This window comes from Cololabis saira, chromosome 6 (genome assembly GCF_033807715.1).
Source record: "Cololabis saira isolate AMF1-May2022 chromosome 6, fColSai1.1, whole genome shotgun sequence".
Lineage (NCBI taxonomy): Eukaryota > Metazoa > Chordata > Actinopteri > Beloniformes > Belonidae > Cololabis > Cololabis saira.
In genome coordinates this window covers 12,319,007-12,338,018 of record NC_084592.1, presented here as the reverse complement: position 1 = coordinate 12,338,018, position 19,012 = coordinate 12,319,007, and the positions used below count along the sequence as shown (strand labels likewise).

Below are 19,012 nucleotides of genomic sequence, written 5' to 3'. Positions count from 1 at the left end.
GTCCCCTATAAATAGTTTTAGTAGTATGACATATTTAATAAACCATCCCCCCTCTGTGCTCCGTCAGGCCCGGCTGTCCCTCAGTTCTACAGCATGAACCGGCCTCAGCCCCGACAGCAGCCCCCCCAGGTGGGGGGGTCACTGCCGTACCGCCGACCCCCCTCTGTGACCGGGCAGCCAATCCCCACAGAGAACCACGTCAACGGCGGCCCCGGCTACAACCAGAGTCCAGGTATGCACCGTAAAATGAGATATACATCCAGCTGTTATTAATTACAGATTATATTCATGAGGATTCATTTAAATTCTACAGCCAGGTTCCAGCATGTTCTGTTTTTAAGAGCTGAAAAAGATATGGATGTTGTTCAAAGGTTCATACAATCCTAGGGCTGCCTTAGTAATGCACCTGTGTAGAGTCAGGACAGTTGGCTGGGGTTTTAGAAAAGGCTTGATAAAGCTCTCGCAGTATCTTAATGAAGTCCAACTTGGTGTTTGTTCGCAGCGTCCCCTCCACCCGCCTCCATCCTCCAGTTCACCCCACAGCTTCCTCTAATGGGTTTTGTTGCTCGAGTTCAGGAGTCCAGTAAGTTTAACTGTGCCCACTGGTTTCATTTACTCATTTATTCACATATTGTGTTGATACAACTCTACCTGGGTTCACTTACACTTCCATGACTATTCAGCAACACTGAAGATGTTGGTTTTGACGTGTGTCCTTGTTCTGCTACTACAACAATGACTTGCACCTCCAGTTTCAGACACCCCTCCTCCCCCACATACGTCTGCTGAGAACCACTCGGGCCCGGAGGAGCCTCCCCCCACCCCACAGCCGCCGGAGGACGGACACGAGGAGGAAGACTCTGCAGTGGTGGAGTACAGCGATCCCTACGCTGAAGAAGACCCACCATGGGCCCCCAGGAGCTACCTGGAGAAAGGTGCGCCACAGAAACACCGGGAAACAGCTTAATTAACAGCAGTCTCCACTGATTTCTGAAGGCAACATGAAAAATAGTTATTTGAAACTAATATTAATGTAAGATGTAATATGTAAAACCTTCTTGTAAATGTCAGTCCTCCAATTCAAGAGGAGATTAGTGACTATGTTTACATGCAGTCAAAATTCGGGTTATTGCTAATATTCCGTTTACTGAAACATTCGGAATATTCCGTTTACATGCGTCGGCAAACAGGGTTATCCCTGTTTCCATGGTAATTAATCATTCGGGATATCTGGATCAAACCAGCGACGCGCGGAGAACATCATGACGCAATTCCAGTCATTTCCGCTTCTTCTTCCTGTATCCAAATGCTGCTTCGTGCAACTTTTCTCTCACCTTCTTGTAAATCTGGCTATCCCGGTACTTTCTACCGTCTACAAATGCCAAAATGTTCATATTCTTCATTACATTTATGAAGTGATTAGTCTCCTCCTCACTCCAAAAGTGTGGCGTGGTCTTGCGTTTCTCCGTGTTTATAAGAACGTCCTGGACTCAAAAGACCAAGATTTGCGAAAAGAGCATGCGCATAAAACAAATTCATGTTCCGTTTGATGGGAAAATCCCGTTAGGCGTTTACATGACCGAATATTCAGGTTAGAAAAACCTGAATAAAAACCTGAATATGAGCAAATCCGGGTTATTAAAAGGGGTTATTGGTGTTTACATGGCTGTGCAAAACCGGGTTATTGCTAATATTCCGGTTTTAAAAGGGTTATTGACTGCATGAAAACGCAGTCAGTGTTACCTGTCTGCTAGAGATTAATGTTACTTTCAGATTCTGAGTGACTTTTATTAACAACTGTGTGAAACTTTAGCAATTTTTACTCTACCACTTAGACTTGGACTTCATATTAGCCTTATGTAAAAAATGAAAAAGAAGAAGAATGAAAAAAGAAAATCCTGGAGTAACTGTATGGAATAACGTCATTTTTAATGTTTTGTCGCCCCCCAGTGGTGGCTATCTATGACTACACAGCAGACAAAGAGGACGAGCTGTCGTTTCAGGAAGGAGCAATTATTTATGTGATCAAGAAGAACGAGGATGGATGGTTTGAAGGAGTGATGCACGCCACCACGGGCCTCTTCCCTGGAAACTATGTTGAGTCCATCATGCATTACGCTGACTGAGGAGCAGCTCTTGTGTGTCACTGTCGGGGTTTAATAGCTGCAGATCAAAGTCCAGTTTGAACTTTTGTACAGAAAGGCTGATTCTGTTCCACACTTGTGTTTTGCTCCAGTAAATTCACACTAACCACTTTTAAAACAAGTAAATCATCACTTTTCATAGGATTATTTATTTGACTGGGATTCTGTTTTCAAACCAATAAGGCCTTTCATTCAGTGTTTCTTTGATGTTCCAGATGCTCTGTGCGCTGCACCTTTCTAGTTAGAATATTAGGAGTGTTTCACGTGTTTTACACTGCGAGTAACACTGAGTAACAAAATGGGGGGTATTGAGTTAGCTTTAAAAAAAACCCTGTTTTCGTTCAAAAATAATTTGGGAACATTATTTGATTAGGCAAAGCTGTGATTGAGTTTATTCGTTGTTGGAGACGACATTGCTAGAAAGCCCTGCTTCTCCTGTACACAAACAGGAAAGAAGCTTGGTTTTAGGTTTGATTTAACCCATCACAGCATAGACTGTTTTGAACAAAAGTGAATTGTCCCGTTTTGAGTTTGAATGGCATCATTACACATATAGGTGCTCTTCAGAGTCACATTCTGTGTTTTTATTTAGCGGTTTCTCAAGAAATAGTATTTAAAACATACTGTAAAGCACACTAACTCAACCAGATTTTACAGCAATAACTCCAAGTTTTTAGGAAATAAAAGGCTATGCGTTGTTGAAAGGTGCATGTATATTAGACACCTGCCAAGCATCAGTCACGTCATGTCAGAGAAGACGTAAAGATTCACCTTTTAGACTGGATTTTGTTCTGATTACAGAAATGTGTCTAAAAATCCTGACACAATTTGTTTGTTTTCTTGTGATGCCATTCAAACATATCTGTGGTCCAGAGATGATCAATGTCCTTAAATGTACTCAGAAATGACAGGCACACAGCTAAAAATGGCAACTATTTCCCTGAGAATAATGCAGATATGTCCATTCTTAAAAACACTGCAAAGGGCTGTAGCTAATAGCTCTTTTTATGTGATGCAATATTTTCTAATTTGTCAAAATGTATAAAACAAAATACTACATTATATTTTAGAGTAGTACCTAGTACAGTAGGAAGAATTACTAAAGTATATTGTTTAGCCCCATTCAAAACTTGCTCTAAGATATATTTTCTGATGATTAATCTTATTTTTGGTCAATTTTATGTCAAAAACCTGTGACTACAGTTACCCCTCGACATATACAGGGGGGGCTGATTTTTATTCCAGTGTTATGAAGAAGAACATGCACAACATTCCCGACTGAAGATTAACAATCAGGTACCAGTGAAGGAATCTCAAGGGAGATGTAACTCAATAAGATGTTAAACAAGTTTGTCTTTATCTGATTCCAGAAGTAGGACTTCTTATGATCAACTTAACATGAGCACTTTTTATCAGAAGTAAACAAAAACAGGAAAACGCATGTTTTCAAGTGTGTGTGTGTGTGTGTGTGTGTGTGTGTGTGTTTGTGTGTGTGTGTGTGTGCAAAAGGAAATTGTGCAATGAAAATAATTCTCCTAATTCTCGCTTTCTGTTACATTCGCCTTAAAAAAAAAACCCAACAACCTGCAACTTTCCTGCTTCGTGGAGCCTTGTTTTCTTTTTTTTTGTCAGTGAAGTAAAAATAAAAAAAGATACATGGGGCTGTGAAAATAAACTGGAATAGTGAAAAGCAGTTAAGAAATAATACACTAAAACGAGCCTCTAGATCTTTACCAGACTGCGAAAGCAGAACTCATTGAAGGTGTTCAAGTTACCAGTCAGTTGCTTCTGTGCCATAAGTTTCCCTACTAGCACTTTTCTAATGGAACTTAACTCTACATTAACTTTAAAAGTGAACTCGTAGCTGAAAGAAGCTCATTAGTTCTGCAGTAAAACTGCCAGAAAACCCTCCCCTGTGTTGACCAGTGTAGACCGAGCAGTGATGTTAATGTGTGGGGAGTTTTTTCTTTTTTACTCAGTGTGGGTGTTTGTTGTTATTTTGCTTCCCTTTGATCAATATTCTATTTAAGCCAGTAGATTTGAATGCAAACTATTGATCCAAACTAGTTGAGCACTTAAAAGCAAATGTATTAGATACATGCAAGCCTTGTATTTGATCAGCTCTGCAGATGGCGCTGTCCCTTTTCTAGTCCCCAGAAGTTCAGTCTGGGTGAGTTCAGCGGTTCTCTGACGCTCATCTACTTCCATCGTCAGGTCAACACTTTGTTGTTAAAACACTGATTTAAATGAGAAAGCAAATACACTCGCATGGAAGGAAATAATGACTTACTTAAGGGAGTTACCATAGTTAGACGCGCTTCCGTGTTTCTATTGTTGTCAAACCAACTGATCCTCCTCATCCAATCTCTTGGTACTTAATTTGTCACAAGCTCATCTTTCAAATCTAATGATTACAAATAAGATAGACTCTTCAAGTTTAACAATCTTGTTAAATCTGGTTTAACTGTCCAAATAGTATGAGGTGTTGAAAGGCTAATTTGTTTATATTAACTATGTTTGGCCTCCAAGTTGACCAGTGACTAGCCATTTCCAGGTGTTCTGTTGTGGTGTGGAAGCGTATTAAACATTAGAAACTACCAGCTAAAATGTGACGATATCTTTAACGTATTATTTGCTTTAAATCTGTTTATTTACAAATGTCAGCCCTGGTTATGACCATCCCTCCAGTGAAGTGTTGATCAGTTCCTCCCAAACTGAACCATGAAAGTGAACTTTTACCATAAAATTCCCCCGTGTCCTTCCCGGTCTGATCTCTACTCCCCTCGTAGTTCTGTGGTTGTGTAGTGAAGTGGACCTGCACACGTGCCGGGTGGAGATTCTGGGCCTGTTGCCAGTTTTTAAAGTTTACAGTGTGCTTGTCTGCATGCATAATATATTGCTGACATTTACATTCACAGTGATGCTTTTTGATTTTTGTTTTTATGTTTCACCATAATGCTTTAATGCTGTTTGAGCTTCCAATTATAAAGCTCTTGTGCAGTTTTTTGTTTTAATTCCCCTTTATCAAAAGTCATGTGAACTTTATACTTTCTCAGATATTAGATATTTTTGTGCCATAAACCTGCGAGTGTGTTGTGACGTGAATGCAGATAGGTGTGATGAACTGGTATGAACCAAACCTAACCTTGTTAGATGAAGTGAGTCTGGACCTGAAAACAGTGCATCCTTGTTGTTCTGCGTTTTTTAAGAGGAAATTTACAACAATAACCAAAGTATGCCAAATTTCACACAGAAAAAAGTCTGTTTTCAAAGAAAATTATTTTTCCTTTTTTTTGCTCCTTTTCTATGTTAATCAGAAGTTCAATATTAAAATATTACTAGCAGTTTATATGCTCTAGTCAGAAATTATTTTCTGTAATGTTACAACTACATATTCTTAATCATCAATTATTATGGATGTTTTTTTTAAATTGTGTCTAAAGATTTTTGTTAAATATATGTAACTGTGTGGAAGATTTTCAATTTAAGAATTATTCTCCAGATTAAGATTATTAAAAAAGACATTTACTGACTACATAATCAGGAAAAAAACAAGAAAAATGTATAAGTAAATGAGATTGGTGGTGTCATTATCCCAGAAAAGACAAACCAACCAAGTACATATGTGAGGACAAAGAAACAAAGTGGTTTTGTAAAAATGACAGGTGGGCATTAATTCATGAGGTCTTAGATGAACATGCGAGAGGAAGTACAGGTGAGTTTCTGATCATATGCTCCTCATGTTTTGTGATGTTCTGGCATACTTTGATTTTTGTTTTGCATTCAGTAACCCTTTAAGTAGTGTGGATTGACAGATGATCTTTGAAATGACAGACTGCTTCTCCAAGGCTGACATTCACCAGGAATATGCCTCATTGTCCTAGTTTCTTATTTGAATCCCAAAGAATAATACAAAATAATGAATTTATTAATAATATTAATACATTAATTATATGAATATTCGAACTTAAAATGGTTTATTCTTTGAAAACTTGTATTATATTTTTCATTGAATTTTGGTTTTATATTTTTTCATAAAATAATTTTTACTTGATAAAATAAATCTCCCATGTTTACTTTTGATATCTATTGAAAGTGTGGAGATCAAAGCTTCCACTTATTATTTTTTTGCTCACCGCTTCAAGCTCAGAGCTTTGCTTCCTTCCAGATTCTGTTTCATCATAACCTTCCTCTCAGTAAGCATCACCACCCTGGTAGATCATGAAGTTTGGAGAAGCTTTCTGCTTTTTCAAATGAATCAGCTGAAACCACACTGATGTTTTGTTAAAAAAATAAATAAAATTTAAAAAAAAAAGTTACATTACTAAATAAATGTTTTAACAGTCAATGTTGGTGTTTTTGTTTTATTTGAAGCTGTTTTGAACGTTTGAGGGGTTAGAAATTTAACTTTTAGAATAGACTAACATTTGTTTTAGATTTTACACAAAATATAAATTCAGCTAAAAATTAAAGAAAGCCTTGTTATTTATTAAGATGTAGATAAAATGAGCATTTTCTCCACCAACATCACAATCAGTATTGTGTTTAAGGGCGTGTAACGAGTGTGTGTAGTGTTGCATCTTTCGTACTAGGTATTTTAAAGGTAAAAAAAAATAATGCTATTAAATATACACGAAAACAATTCAACTACAGGGAGTGAATTTTAACTTATTTTTTTTTAATTTGTAAAATACAATTGCGCTAAATTCAAAAGTACAAAAATAAATAAGCAAAATACACACCCTCTTAGGAATAAATCGTGTGCTTATGGATAAATGGACAATTTTGGCTTGGCATATCTCTTTTTAAGGTGACGTTTCAGCCATTTATGATTTAGATAGCCTACATGTAAAATAAATTAATTTCCTTACCGCATAGTATGAAGAAAATATATAAACAGACATTATTTGAATGAATGAATGAATGAATGTAAGCTTTATTCCGAACATGAGAAAACATAAAAACAACACACGTCAAAATAGTCAAACAAAATTCACATTATGGGTAAGCATCAAGATGATCAAGATGGACTATGTTCTGACTGAGTGTCAGGAGCCTGAGACGGTGCGACATGTTTGCTGTAGGAGGTACCGTAGAGAAAGAACTGAACTAGTGGCAGAGCTGCAAGAAATAGGCATGAAAGGAAAAGTATTTTGGAAGTGGGATCGAGTTATTTAAATTTTTGTATGATACTGGGCTGATGAGGAGAATAGTGTGAGTTTTGAAAGATCCAGAAGATGGCAGCAGTGCAATTAATTGGATGCAAGTTGCCGTAAAACTCCGAAGAAGAAGACCGGAAGTAAAACCTGTGAGCATGAAACTACACTACCCACAATGCATTTCACCGAGGAGGTCAAATTGAAATTTAAACGGCTAACGGGTTCCTCCGACGTCCTGTTAACGATTCTGAAAACACCTCGGATTATATCATTCCCTTTGGGTCGTATGGTTTCCATGGGACTGTTATGAAGCCACTGAGCCGGTGTTTGTGGAGTGTATCTAGCGGGGAGGTGAAGTGTGCTAAGCCCTGGCTGCTGGTGGAGAGCTAAGCTACCTCAGCTAACGCCACACCGACCCATGTGAAGACTCCCCGCGTTTCTCTTCAGGTTTCCCCTCAGGTTTCTCCTCAGGTTTCTCCTCAGGTTTCCCCTCAGGTTCTCCCCTGGAACATGAACTGACCCCCCCGTCCGTCAGCATGAGCCTGGCTCCCCGGGAGCTGTCCCAGCTGCTGGGCGTCGTGTCGGAGGAGGCGAGCTCCAGCAGCTTCGAGCAGCTGTCGGCTCACTTCCACCACCACTTCGGCAAGGCGGAGCACTTCAGGGTGGGCTCGGTGCTGGTGCTGCTACTGCAGCAGCCCGACCTGCTGCCCAGCTCCCCGCAGAGACTCACCGCCCTCTACCTGCTGTGGGAGATGTACCGCACCGAGCCGCTGGCTCAGAACCCCTTCGCCGCGGTGTTCGCCCACCTGCTGAACCCGCCGGCCGGGGAGCCGGAGAGGCTGCTGTCAGGTCGGTCTGCCCGGGGTCTGGGGGGCTGGAGCCGGTTAGGGTGCTGCGGTACGAGACGCAGAGCCTACGGCGTAGCCTCTGCGTCGATGTGACGCGGAACCATAAATCAGCCTTGACACGGACCTGCATCCCAGGCAACCGTGACAAAAAGTGATTGCCTGCCAGAATCTGATTTCTCCCTGAAAATGGGTCTTTTTACCTTTTTACCTGCCAGAAATTGATTGAAGGCCAAATACAGTTAATGAAAGGTTGTTTCTGCCTAAATATGATTTGATCTCGTTCTTGAGCTTCATATTATAAACACTAGAGCTCACAGGATTGCTTTTAACTCCTTTTAAAGGACCATTACAACACAAAATAGGCATTTTCACCTGCCAAAAATTGATTGAAGGCCAAATACCAAAGGCCAAAAAGTTGTTTCTGCCTTGTTTCTTTCTTGAGCTTCATAATATCAGAATCGGAATCAGAAAAGGGTTAATTGCCAAGTTTGTTAAACACACACAAGGAATTTGTTGTGGTGATTGGTGCAATACAATACAAATATAAAAACAAATATATAATAGATAAAATAAAATGTATAAACAGAAATGTACAATATGAGGTTTTAAAGTGCCGGATATGAGTCTGTACAAAAAGTGACTTAGGATATAAACACTAGAGCTCACAGGATTGCTTTTAACTCCTTTTAAAGGACCATTACAACCCAAAATGGGCATTTTCACCTGCCAAAAATTGATTTGAAGGCCAAATACCAAAGGCCAAAAAGTTGTTTCTGCCTAAATATGACTTGATTTCATTCTTGAGCTTCATAATCTGAAAATCTGACGTTTTAGCGCTATCGCTCAACAGGCTGCTGTGCGCGCTCCCGCGGCCAGAACTCACATTCTGGCAGGCAATCACTTTTTGGCACGACACCTGGATCGTAGTGACACACTGTTTTTGATGATGTACCTGCAGAGGTGTATAATCCAGGTGCCATAAAGTAAAAATCCAGTCCAGCAGTTGTTCCAACCAGCTCCTCTGCAGGTAGATGGTAGGTCGTTAGTGAAAACACTTGTTCAGATTTATACGGGGGCTTGAAATCCTTGAAAGTGCTTGAATTTCAATGTTGTTTTCAAGGCCTGAAAAGTGCTTTGAATTTGAGTTAAAGTGCTTGAAATTATAACTCTTGTGTCTTTTACAAAATTGGGACCAGAGTGTATAGTTTAGTTATTACAAGGAGAAATAAAATCAGTAAGATGAAACATAGCTAGATCTTTACAGCACGATACAATGTACATAATTGTGATAAAAAGCTGAAAAAATAATTATGTTCCTGTAGATATTTTACCCCAGTGATAAGTTGCTTGAAGACTTTGAAAATGACCCTTGAAAGTGCTTGAATTTGACTTCGAAAAAAGTGTAGGAACCCTGCCTGTTCTACAGGCTGATCCAGAAACATGGCAGCGTTTTTACTTTATGGCACCTGGATTATGTGCTTTAATATTTATTTTTTATTTATTTATTTTTTTCAAAATCAAAAATAGTTTTGAATCAATCTTAAATTAAGACCAATTTTGAAATGGGTTCAGTCTCAAAGCACCATTAGTCAAATACTTTTCTTTACATTAAGCTGATATTTGCTCATTAAAACATGCCTGTGGATCAGCCTGTACATTTAGAACAGGTGTTTTCACCAACAACCATCTACCTGCAGAGGAGCTGGTTTAGTGATGGTTGGAACAACTGCTGGACAGGATTTTTACTTTATGGCACCTGGATTATGCACCTGGCCGGCCAGGGGGAGCCGGAGAGGCTGCTCTCGGGGTTAGCACGGACCTGGCATCGCAGGCAAACAGCGATCACAGAGTGAAACTGTTTTTGATGGTGTACCTGTCTGCAGGCTTCCTGCCGCCCATCACGCAGCCAGAGAAGTTCTTCCTGTCCCAGCTGATGCTTGCTCCACCCAGAGACCTGTTCAAGAAGACGCCCCGCCAGGTGTCCTGCATGGACGTCAGCAACATGCCCCAGTCCATAGACATCAGCGGCCTGCAGCTGGCTCTGGCAGGTCAGTGGAGACTAACATGCTCTTTACACGGTCTGCAATGACACCCCCCGTTCTAACACACTAGTCTTTTTAATAAGGTTCCCGGGTACTTCAGCTGCTTCCAGGTCAACCTGTGTTGATAACAAATTTTATCTTAATTTAGAGTTTTATCTGGACTAATGAAAAACAAAATCCCTCTTGTCCTTGTCAGGTCCCGAAATAAATGCAACCTAATTTTACATGGTGTCTTTATCAATTCAACAGAAATAAAGGCAAAGTGCTGAAGCTGTGACGACAGACGCTGCTTAGTGATGTTCAAATGAGGCATCAACCAGTACTGAACCACTTCACCGATCCTAAACCAGTTCATTCATTCAGTGCTTCGTTTCCATAACATCTAGTGGTGAAGTGGAAAACGGCACCACAATGTTTAAGGAGATTAGAGTAATTGAAATGTATCCTGTAAATAATATACGTATTTGTAAATATTGTTGAACCAGTTGGTTTTGTAGAAATAGATAATGTAGTATTGGGGGCAGGTGTGCAAAGGGGAAGATGTGCAGGGATGTTAATATGGTGCTTGTCTAACTGGGATGGGATTCTGCACTTGAAATGGACAGTGAAAGATTTTAATTGAGAAACACTTTAAAAACATTTTTAGTCTGTTTATTTTTTGCCAATAACCTCTCCAGCTTTTGAAAACATCTGCTCACATTGGGCAGATGAGGCAGGGGGACAAAGGTACTGCTTTAAAAGTAAATACAGGTAGACACTAATGTTTCATGGCAGCCATCTCGCGAGTAATGGACTGGTTTGAACCGTTCACATGATTCAGTCAGGGGACTGAAGCAGTTGCTGCTTTGGAAGTCGTCAGTCGCCTGACCTTCTGCAACAAAGACAGCTTCAAAGCAGAAGTTCATGGAAGGTGCAGCTGCGAGTTTGAAGCGTCATTTCTAACATTTTTATTAACCTTTATTTATACAGGTAAAATCTCAGTTAAAGAACAGGCTCTATTTCTAAAGAAAAACCCCAGTTTAATTTAAGTTTCTTCAGTAATTGGTCAATATGGCATCTAAAAGAAATGCTATCGTCCAATGTTATGCCATGATATTTACAAGTGGCCACAGATTCAGTATGGGTACCCTGAGCAGACATAATACAGGGTAAAACAGCAGGCACCTTCTTCTTTTTTTTTAAAAAAGAACATAGACTTAGTTTGACCTGCATTTAGAATTAGCCTGAGATGAGACAGTCGTGCCTGAATGGTTTCAAAAGCAGACTGCAGATTTTTGAACACCTGGGTGATAGAAGATGAGCAACAAACGGTATCGTCAGCATGAAGGTGTACAGAAGCATTTATGTTTTGGCCTCCCCCATTCAGATAAATAATGAAAAGTGTGGGTCCTAAGACGGAACCTTGCAGCACCGTTTATAGTGTTTAGGGACCCGGAGCTAAGACCATCGCACTGCACACAAGGGAGTTGGAGAACGAGCCAACAGTGGGGTCTGACATTCCAATGGTAGACACTCGCTGACGTAAAATACTCTGATCGACTATCAAAGGCCTTTGAAAGATCAATAAAAAGGGCAGCACATTATTTCTTGGCATCCATGGCTTCCACAATATAATTTATCACCTTAATGGCAGCAGGTGCTGTATTATGCTGCTTCCTGAAACCTGACTGAAAAGGAGATCAAATATTGTTCAGGCCCAGGTAAAGCTTGACCTGGTCATTCACCAGCCTTTCAAGAACTTTTGCTAAAATGGAGAGCTTGGAGATGGGTCTATAATTATTCAATAAAGTTTCAGGAGATGGATAAATGTTATAGACAACCATCACTAACAAAAACCAAGTACGTTCTCACCGCTTCCACAAGAATTCAGAGTGCAAATGTCAGCCGGCTGCTGCTTATCAAATGCACCTGATTCATTGATTATTGGCAGATGTAGATGTGTTTTTTATTCACAAGTAAGAAAGACAGCTGCCAATCTTTCCAGTACTGATTGTCCCAGGAGGATCAGCACACGTGTTGAGTGTGTAATGCTTGGGGAAGTTGTGAAGGCAATTAAAACCCAAGAGTGTCATATCAGACTCTACATAGCTCATGATGTTCATGACGGTACAAACAGGTGCTGCTTGTCTGTTGGTGTCTATTCAAAGCCTCTTCTCTCGTAACAGCAGAACTTAGGTTTGCAAAGTTACATCTGAACAAACAAGAGTAATGAAACAATGTTCTTTGGATGATTTCAGAGTGGAGAAGTTTAGCCATAAGACATCATGTCTGCTGAAACCCAAACACCTGATACTGGTGGTGGAGGGGGAGAATTTGGGATTGTTTAGCTGCTGTAAGACCTGAGCACCTTAAAGTCTTTACAGCTTCTCCAATATACCCAATATACCTCTAGTATTAAAGCTGGGTGATACATCTGGACCATGATCCCAAACACACCAACAAATCCATATCAGAATGTCAGAAAAAGATGAGAATCACGGTGTTTCATTGGTCCAGTCAAAGTCAAGACCTGAATACAGATGATCCTGTGCTGGGCCCTTAAGAGAGCTGTACATGAATAAGTTCCTTCAAACATCAATGAACTGATTTGAAGAAGAATTCACCTAAATGTCTCCACAATGATGTGAGAGTAGGATGGCACACCTCGAGATATTACTGCTGATTAGCTGCTGAATCATGTAGTTTTCCCATTTTTTTCATAATGTTTTTGAATTTTGGCCTAATTTTTTTGCAGCATAAGTTGGTCACTCTGTAATTTTGTGAGGTTTTGAATCAAGAATGTCAGAGACTTGTGAGAAACTTCAACACTGTTCAATGATGAGCGCTATAAAGCGGAGGTCAAATCCTTGACAAATGGTCAGCAGACGCCAAGCTTATGATACCCGTTTCCTTGGTAACATGTTTGTCCTGTAGAGGAGAGTTTCTGGATTTTGACACAGGGCCACCTTTTTATTCATGTAGAATTTCGCTCCCCAGAACAGCTGGTGTAGCTGTAAACCTGAATAATATAAAGGTTTAACTTTTGCTTAGTGCGATCTTTCAAGTTGCTCTAAATCAAAATGCTTTAATTTTTGTACACATCATATAAAACTCACACAGAAAAGGTTAATGCTGTTTTAGTTACACAAGCAATGTAGAACCAGAACACAAGTTAGTTCACCTAATGGTCAGCTTAGGAAATGCTTGTCAAGTTGATGCTTACACGTGTTTAGAGCTCTGGACATTTGTTTAGGAAACATCAGCGGTTTAAATTACATCCTAACCTGAAACACACACTTGTTTTCCCTTTCTTTTCCTTTAATCATTTCCTTTAACCGTTTGCTTGTGTTTGTTGCAGAGCGTCAGTCTGAGCTGCCCACCCAGAGTAAAGCCAGCTTCCCCAGCATCCTGAACGACCCGGACCCGGACTCGTCCAACTCGGGCTTCGACAGCTCCGTGGCCAATCAGATCATAGAGTCTCTGGTCACCGGGCCTCGTCCCCCGCTGGAGAGTGAGTGTTTGTGAGGCTGCACAAATGTGAATACGGGGTGTTGTACATGCAACAGACTAGAACCAGGAGCTTCATTCAGCTCTAGATCGTTAAAGGTTAGGGGTGTAACAATATATCGTGCCACGAAATTTCGCGATACAAAAACGTCACGAAACGTGTCGTGGAGGTGACAAAGTGTATCGCGATATTATGTTATTAATATAAATCTATTGTGTTGACTAGAAACGCACATCCGAGCACGCGTGCCGACCGCGGCTCGACCCGCGGACCAAAATCTTCCTCTGCTCAGAAGAAACTAGTACCGTTTTGCGGTCCCGATCACGGACTTTTAGGGTTTTGAGCTCTGAACCTTTAAGTCTAGTGTAGAGTTAAGCCTTACCTTATTAAATTAAACCTTTTTCGGGTCGGTGAAAACTTCTTCAGAGTTCGAGTGTACTTTACTGTCCGCTCAACAGTGTAGGATTTTAAAAACATCAACACAGCACCTAGTGTTGTATCACTCCGCCCAATCTAAAACATATTAACAACTACAGATAAACTGACTAGTGTCGTTATAGTCCCTGATTTACATCAGAATATAAAGAATATATTTATAAAATAATGAACCCTGAATTACCAAAATAACCTTAACAAAAATAAATCTCCTCTTACACTTATAAGGTAAGCATGAATCAATCTTTTTATGATGTAAAATTGTATGTATTTATTTATTTAATTTTAGTTGTTAAATTTCTGGAAAAGAAAAAGGTCAGATCATAGATGAGAGAAACTATTCAGTTTGTGGCTAAATATTTTTACTTGTATGAAACTGAAGATCATAATGCAAACCTGACATTTACTTTTAGTTCAGTTTGTGGAAAATGGTTGGCCTGGCTTTCTCTTTAAAACTTAAACAGTTATAAAGCATTACAAACTGTAACAATAGGGCAAATGCACAGCATTGTTTTGTATTTTGTGTCTTTCAAATAAAAAAACATTTTTTCCAGTCATATGTTCTTCATTCAAGGTTGTTAAAAAAATACTGCTATAATATCGTATCGTATCGTTATTGTGACCTCAATATCGTGTATCGTACCGTATCGTGAGATTAGTGTATCGTTACACCCCTATTAAAGGTCCATACTTTGCTACTAGAACATAGATAAGCTCCTTTCACTGAATAAGAAGAAGGTGCGTGTTTTCCTTAACTCTTGTTATTTTCCTTTAAACTTGTTAAAGTCTGTGGTGTCCTGTGATTATAATTCATTGCTGTTCACATCCTGATTGTTGGTGCTGAAGTCATGAGTATGAGGACGCCTGATGCGGGTGCAGCTGCCGTTACCATGACGAGCTGCATAACGACTTCAGTGTCAAGAAACGTGTTTGTTTCCGTCTCAGGTCACTTCCGCCCCGAGTTCATCCGGCCTCCACCTCCCCTGCACGTGTGCGAGGACGAGCTGGCCTGGCTGAACCCCATCGAGCCGGATCACAGCGTCCAGTGGGATCGCTCCATGTGCGTGAAGAACAGCACCGGCGTGGAGATCAAGCGCATCATGTCCAAGGCCTTCAAGAGCCCGCTGTCGTCCCAGCAGCAGACCCAGGTGAGGACAGAACACTTCAGGTTCACAGGTTCTTATTCAACTCTCAAGCACTGAAGGGAAAACCAGTGATGCTGATATAAGGACAAAAACTGTATTTGAAGATTTAACACACCTGTTAATCCAACAGGTCATTTTTAAGTGGTATTAAGTGATCATTTAGGTTTTAACGTCTTTAAAATCAAAAATGCTCAATACAGGATGTCCTTAAATTCCATTTTCCTGAAATAAGGCCTTTTTAAATTTAAATTGAATTTGTTTTGAATCTCCAAGGGTCTTAATTTTTGAATCTTAATTTTAGAGGGAATGTTTCCAGTCATCATTAAAAAGTTTATTTAATTGTTTTGAGGAGAATCTCCTGCGGAGGTTCTAAATCTGTGTTGCCAGATTGAGCGGGTTTCTGTCCAATTGAGCAGAAAATTATAGGACTGGGCGGGTTTATCAAATTTGGGCTGCTTTTTCTGGTTTTTACTAAATATTTAGGAACATTTTTTAACAGAAAAGGTGCCAAAAGTGGTGTTTTGAAAATTGAAATTTATTACGCATTTAAACATTTCCCGTCTTAACCTAGAGAATGTCTGATTTGGGCTGGGCTTTCATTATTTCAGCGGGTTTCACATCGCGTTTGGGCTGGAACCCGTCAGATCTGGCAACCTCAAGCTCAGCGCTGGATTTCTCAGTGATTGTCTTTTTGGTCTTAAATTTTCTTTGAAAATGGTATTAAAAAGTCTTAAATCTACCTTGGTCAAACCTGTAGACACCCTGCAATAATGTGCTACAGCAGGAGATGTTCACATATGTGGTTAAAAGCATAATTTTATTTTCATTTAAATGTTTTTACTTTGAAATCCTAAAATGACCTCCCTCATGTTTGTTCAACTATTAAACAGATCACTGTGTTTGCAGCATGCTGATCCTCCCCAGGTTTCCCTCCTGCACATTGGAGAACACTTGTCCTGCATCTCACCAGTCGTGTGTTTGTCTGCAGCTGCTGGCTGAGCTGGAGAAAGATCCCAAGCTGGTTTATCACATCGGCCTGTCTCCAGCCAAGCTGCCGGACCTGGTGGAGAACAACCCGCTGGTGGCCATCGAGATGCTGCTGAAGCTGATGCAGAGCAGCCAGATCACCGAGTATTTCTCTGTTCTGGTCAACATGGACATGTCGCTGCACTCCATGGAGGTGGTCAACAGGTGAGCCGGACGTTAGTGTTTATTCATGGTCAGGCCACGGCCTTTACTGAGTGTTCGTTGATCAATACTGTAATAAAGGTAGCGTTTGTTTGTTCCTTGTAATAACGTGAGATGTAATCCTGTGGTTGCGTGATTAAAGCCGCAGTAGCTCATCTGCCCTTCTTTAGGTCCTTGTGTTGCTGCTTTGTCGTTTATTCACAGTGAATTCGTCTATTATGTCACACACGCCCAACAACATCAAACATGTTTGATTTTAACAACAAATCAGATAAACCAGCATCTAAAAACGTATATGTTTTGGATGGTTGAATAAACCTTATTTTAATAATCCAGAGGGCTGGTGCTGAATAAGTCGTGTATCATTCACCTTATATAATAAAAATATATATTTTCAGTCTTAAATTTCAAATCGTGTTTTCTTTTGAGGGCTTGTGTTGACAAAGTAGAAGAAAATAAAGATTACATGGCTGCATTGAGTTGTGTTTTAATGGAGAGCAAACGAAACGTGTACAACTGAAGAGACGACTCCAGACCACACTAGTTTCAGCCCTAAAAACTCTTAAAATTTAATTTTGTCTTAAAAATGTAATCCCGAGCTTTGTCCCCCCCCCCCCCCCAGACTGACCACGGCTGTGGACCTGCCCCCAGAGTTCATCCATCTCTACATCTCCAACTGCATCTCCACATGTGAGCAGATCAAAGACAAGTACATGCAGGTACGGATCAGTAACACGTGGTCAGAACTGTGTGCAGATGCTCGAAGGTTGTTTCCTGTTTGAACTGAAGCCGCGGCATGAAACGTCACTGTTTCCTTCTTCCAGAACCGCCTGGTCCGGCTGGTCTGCGTCTTCCTCCAGTCCCTGATACGGAACAAGATCATCAACGTTCAAGACCTGTTCATCGAGGTCCAGGCCTTCTGCATCGAGTTCAGCCGCATCCGCGAGGCCGCCGGCCTCTTCCGCCTCCTCAAGACCCTGGACACCGGAGAAAACCCTGCAGAAGCCAAACCTGCCAAATAGAGAGCTCAGAGACGCTGCACAGCCAGAGGAGCCGACGCCACTGCTGCTCCTTCTGAGGAAATATTGTAAATATCCAGTGTTTTTCTTCAGATGTGAACTTCTTGGACTCCATCTGCAGTTTTGCCCGTGAACTCTTTTCCCTTCTAAGAAATGAAAAATGAACTCAGGATTTGGTTTTCTCCAGCACTGTTGTCTCGGAGTTTAATTAAAAAGGTTGTTGAATTAAGTTCTGTATTTCTGGTAGTTTCTTATCAGTTGAGTGTCATCCAGACGCTGAACGCTGCAGCTCTGCTGCCAGACTCCTGTTGTGATGTCTGGAGATCTGGATGTGAGCAGTCGTTCTTCATCAGACATGACCGTTATCATGTACAGTTACCCAGCAGGGTTCATGCTTGAAACGGGGTCTGCAGACGGAGAATATCTTATTCTGGACAGAGCCGGTGTCCTTGTAGGGGAAAACAGGTAGTTGCAGTCTAGACATCTGAACCACAGTGAGAAGGTCTTACAACACGCCTTATTTAGTCAGTCTTATTGTATTTTACTTCAAATAGTACTGATACAGGATCAGGTTTTGTTATGGCCCTTTTGCACTAGTCTCACTTCTCCTCGGTTCTACCCGTTTTGCCCTTTTGCACTAGGGTTGAGACGGGTAGAGCCGCTCCAAGCCGATACATTTTTCTGTAACCATTCTAGCGAGGTTCTATCAGGGCTGAGCCGGGACTATTTCTGAGGTCACCACCCTCCACGCCACTGATTGGTCGGGGGGCGGGGCCGTCAAACGTTTGAATCAGGAAGCGGGAGTCAGCGCGAGGGGACTCCAGCCCCCCAGTCTCGCGCTCAGAAGGTGTGCCGATTTTTCCCAGTGGCCAGCCGCGGTACTGCAACAAAAAATCCCATGGGGCCCAGAAAGCTTTTTTCCCATAGACCGCAATAGTAAAAGAGAAGCCTCTAAAACTGTTCACAGGAACCTCCAGCTGTAATCACCGTTAATTACTAATCTTTGTATTCTATACTTTTAAGTCATGGACTTTATATCCGTCAAAAATGTTTTATAACGGCCAGAAAAGTCCAAGAAAAGTCTCTTTCTGGGCGTGACGTCACGGATGTGTCGGTGCCATTGATGTGCCCCAGAGCATCATGGGAGGTGACTCAACTGCGCATGCTCTATGGGCCCGTGTACCAGGAAGTAAACCAGGAAGTCAGAAATTTTTTCGGCACATGCGCTGGCTGAGCAGAATGCATTGAAATGAATGGGCGGCCATTTTTGGTATGGTATCCAGTTATATAATACATCCATGGGCGACTCGCGGCGATTTTATCATACAGTACAAACGTCTGTTTGGTGATCCAACTCTGAGGTGCAGATGTTCATAAACCTGGTGGCTGTCGAGAGAATTAAAAAAGGGATGTAGACGGGCTGTTTTTTGCTCAGCCGCTCGCGGCTCCAGCTGATTTCTCCTCTGCGCCGACATGAACAAAGGTGCTGCGCAATCGAGTACGTCACAGCAGCTTCACCCAAACCCCCCCACTTCTCCCCTGGCT

General features: G+C 41.0%; 2 protein-coding genes across 6 annotated transcripts in view; both read left to right on the top strand.

Moving 5' to 3' along the window:
* Positions 1-6,084, top strand: part of LOC133445822 (abl interactor 2-like) — a 42,255-nt gene extending 36,171 nt beyond the window's left edge. For all 5 annotated transcript variants that reach the window (XM_061723298.1, XM_061723295.1, XM_061723296.1 and 2 more), the window contains 4 exons: positions 68-232; positions 503-583; positions 753-935; positions 1,951-6,084. In XM_061723298.1, coding sequence (XP_061579282.1) covers positions 68-232; positions 503-583; positions 753-935; positions 1,951-2,126 — 605 coding nt within the window. In that variant the 3' untranslated portion in view covers positions 2,127-6,084. The remainder of the gene's footprint in view (positions 1-67; positions 233-502; positions 584-752; positions 936-1,950) is intronic.
* Positions 6,085-7,484: 1,400 nt separating this feature from the next.
* On the top strand, positions 7,485-17,696 carry cnot11 (CCR4-NOT transcription complex, subunit 11). The gene is made up of 7 exons (XM_061724393.1): positions 7,485-8,152; positions 10,035-10,199; positions 13,531-13,683; positions 15,061-15,263; positions 16,249-16,451; positions 17,071-17,167; positions 17,273-17,696. The coding sequence occupies exons 1-7, from the start codon at positions 7,840-7,842 to the stop codon at positions 17,468-17,470; spliced, it is 1,332 nt and encodes a 443-aa protein (XP_061580377.1). The 5' UTR covers positions 7,485-7,839; the 3' UTR covers positions 17,471-17,696.
* The last annotated feature ends 1,316 nt before the right edge of the window (positions 17,697-19,012 follow it).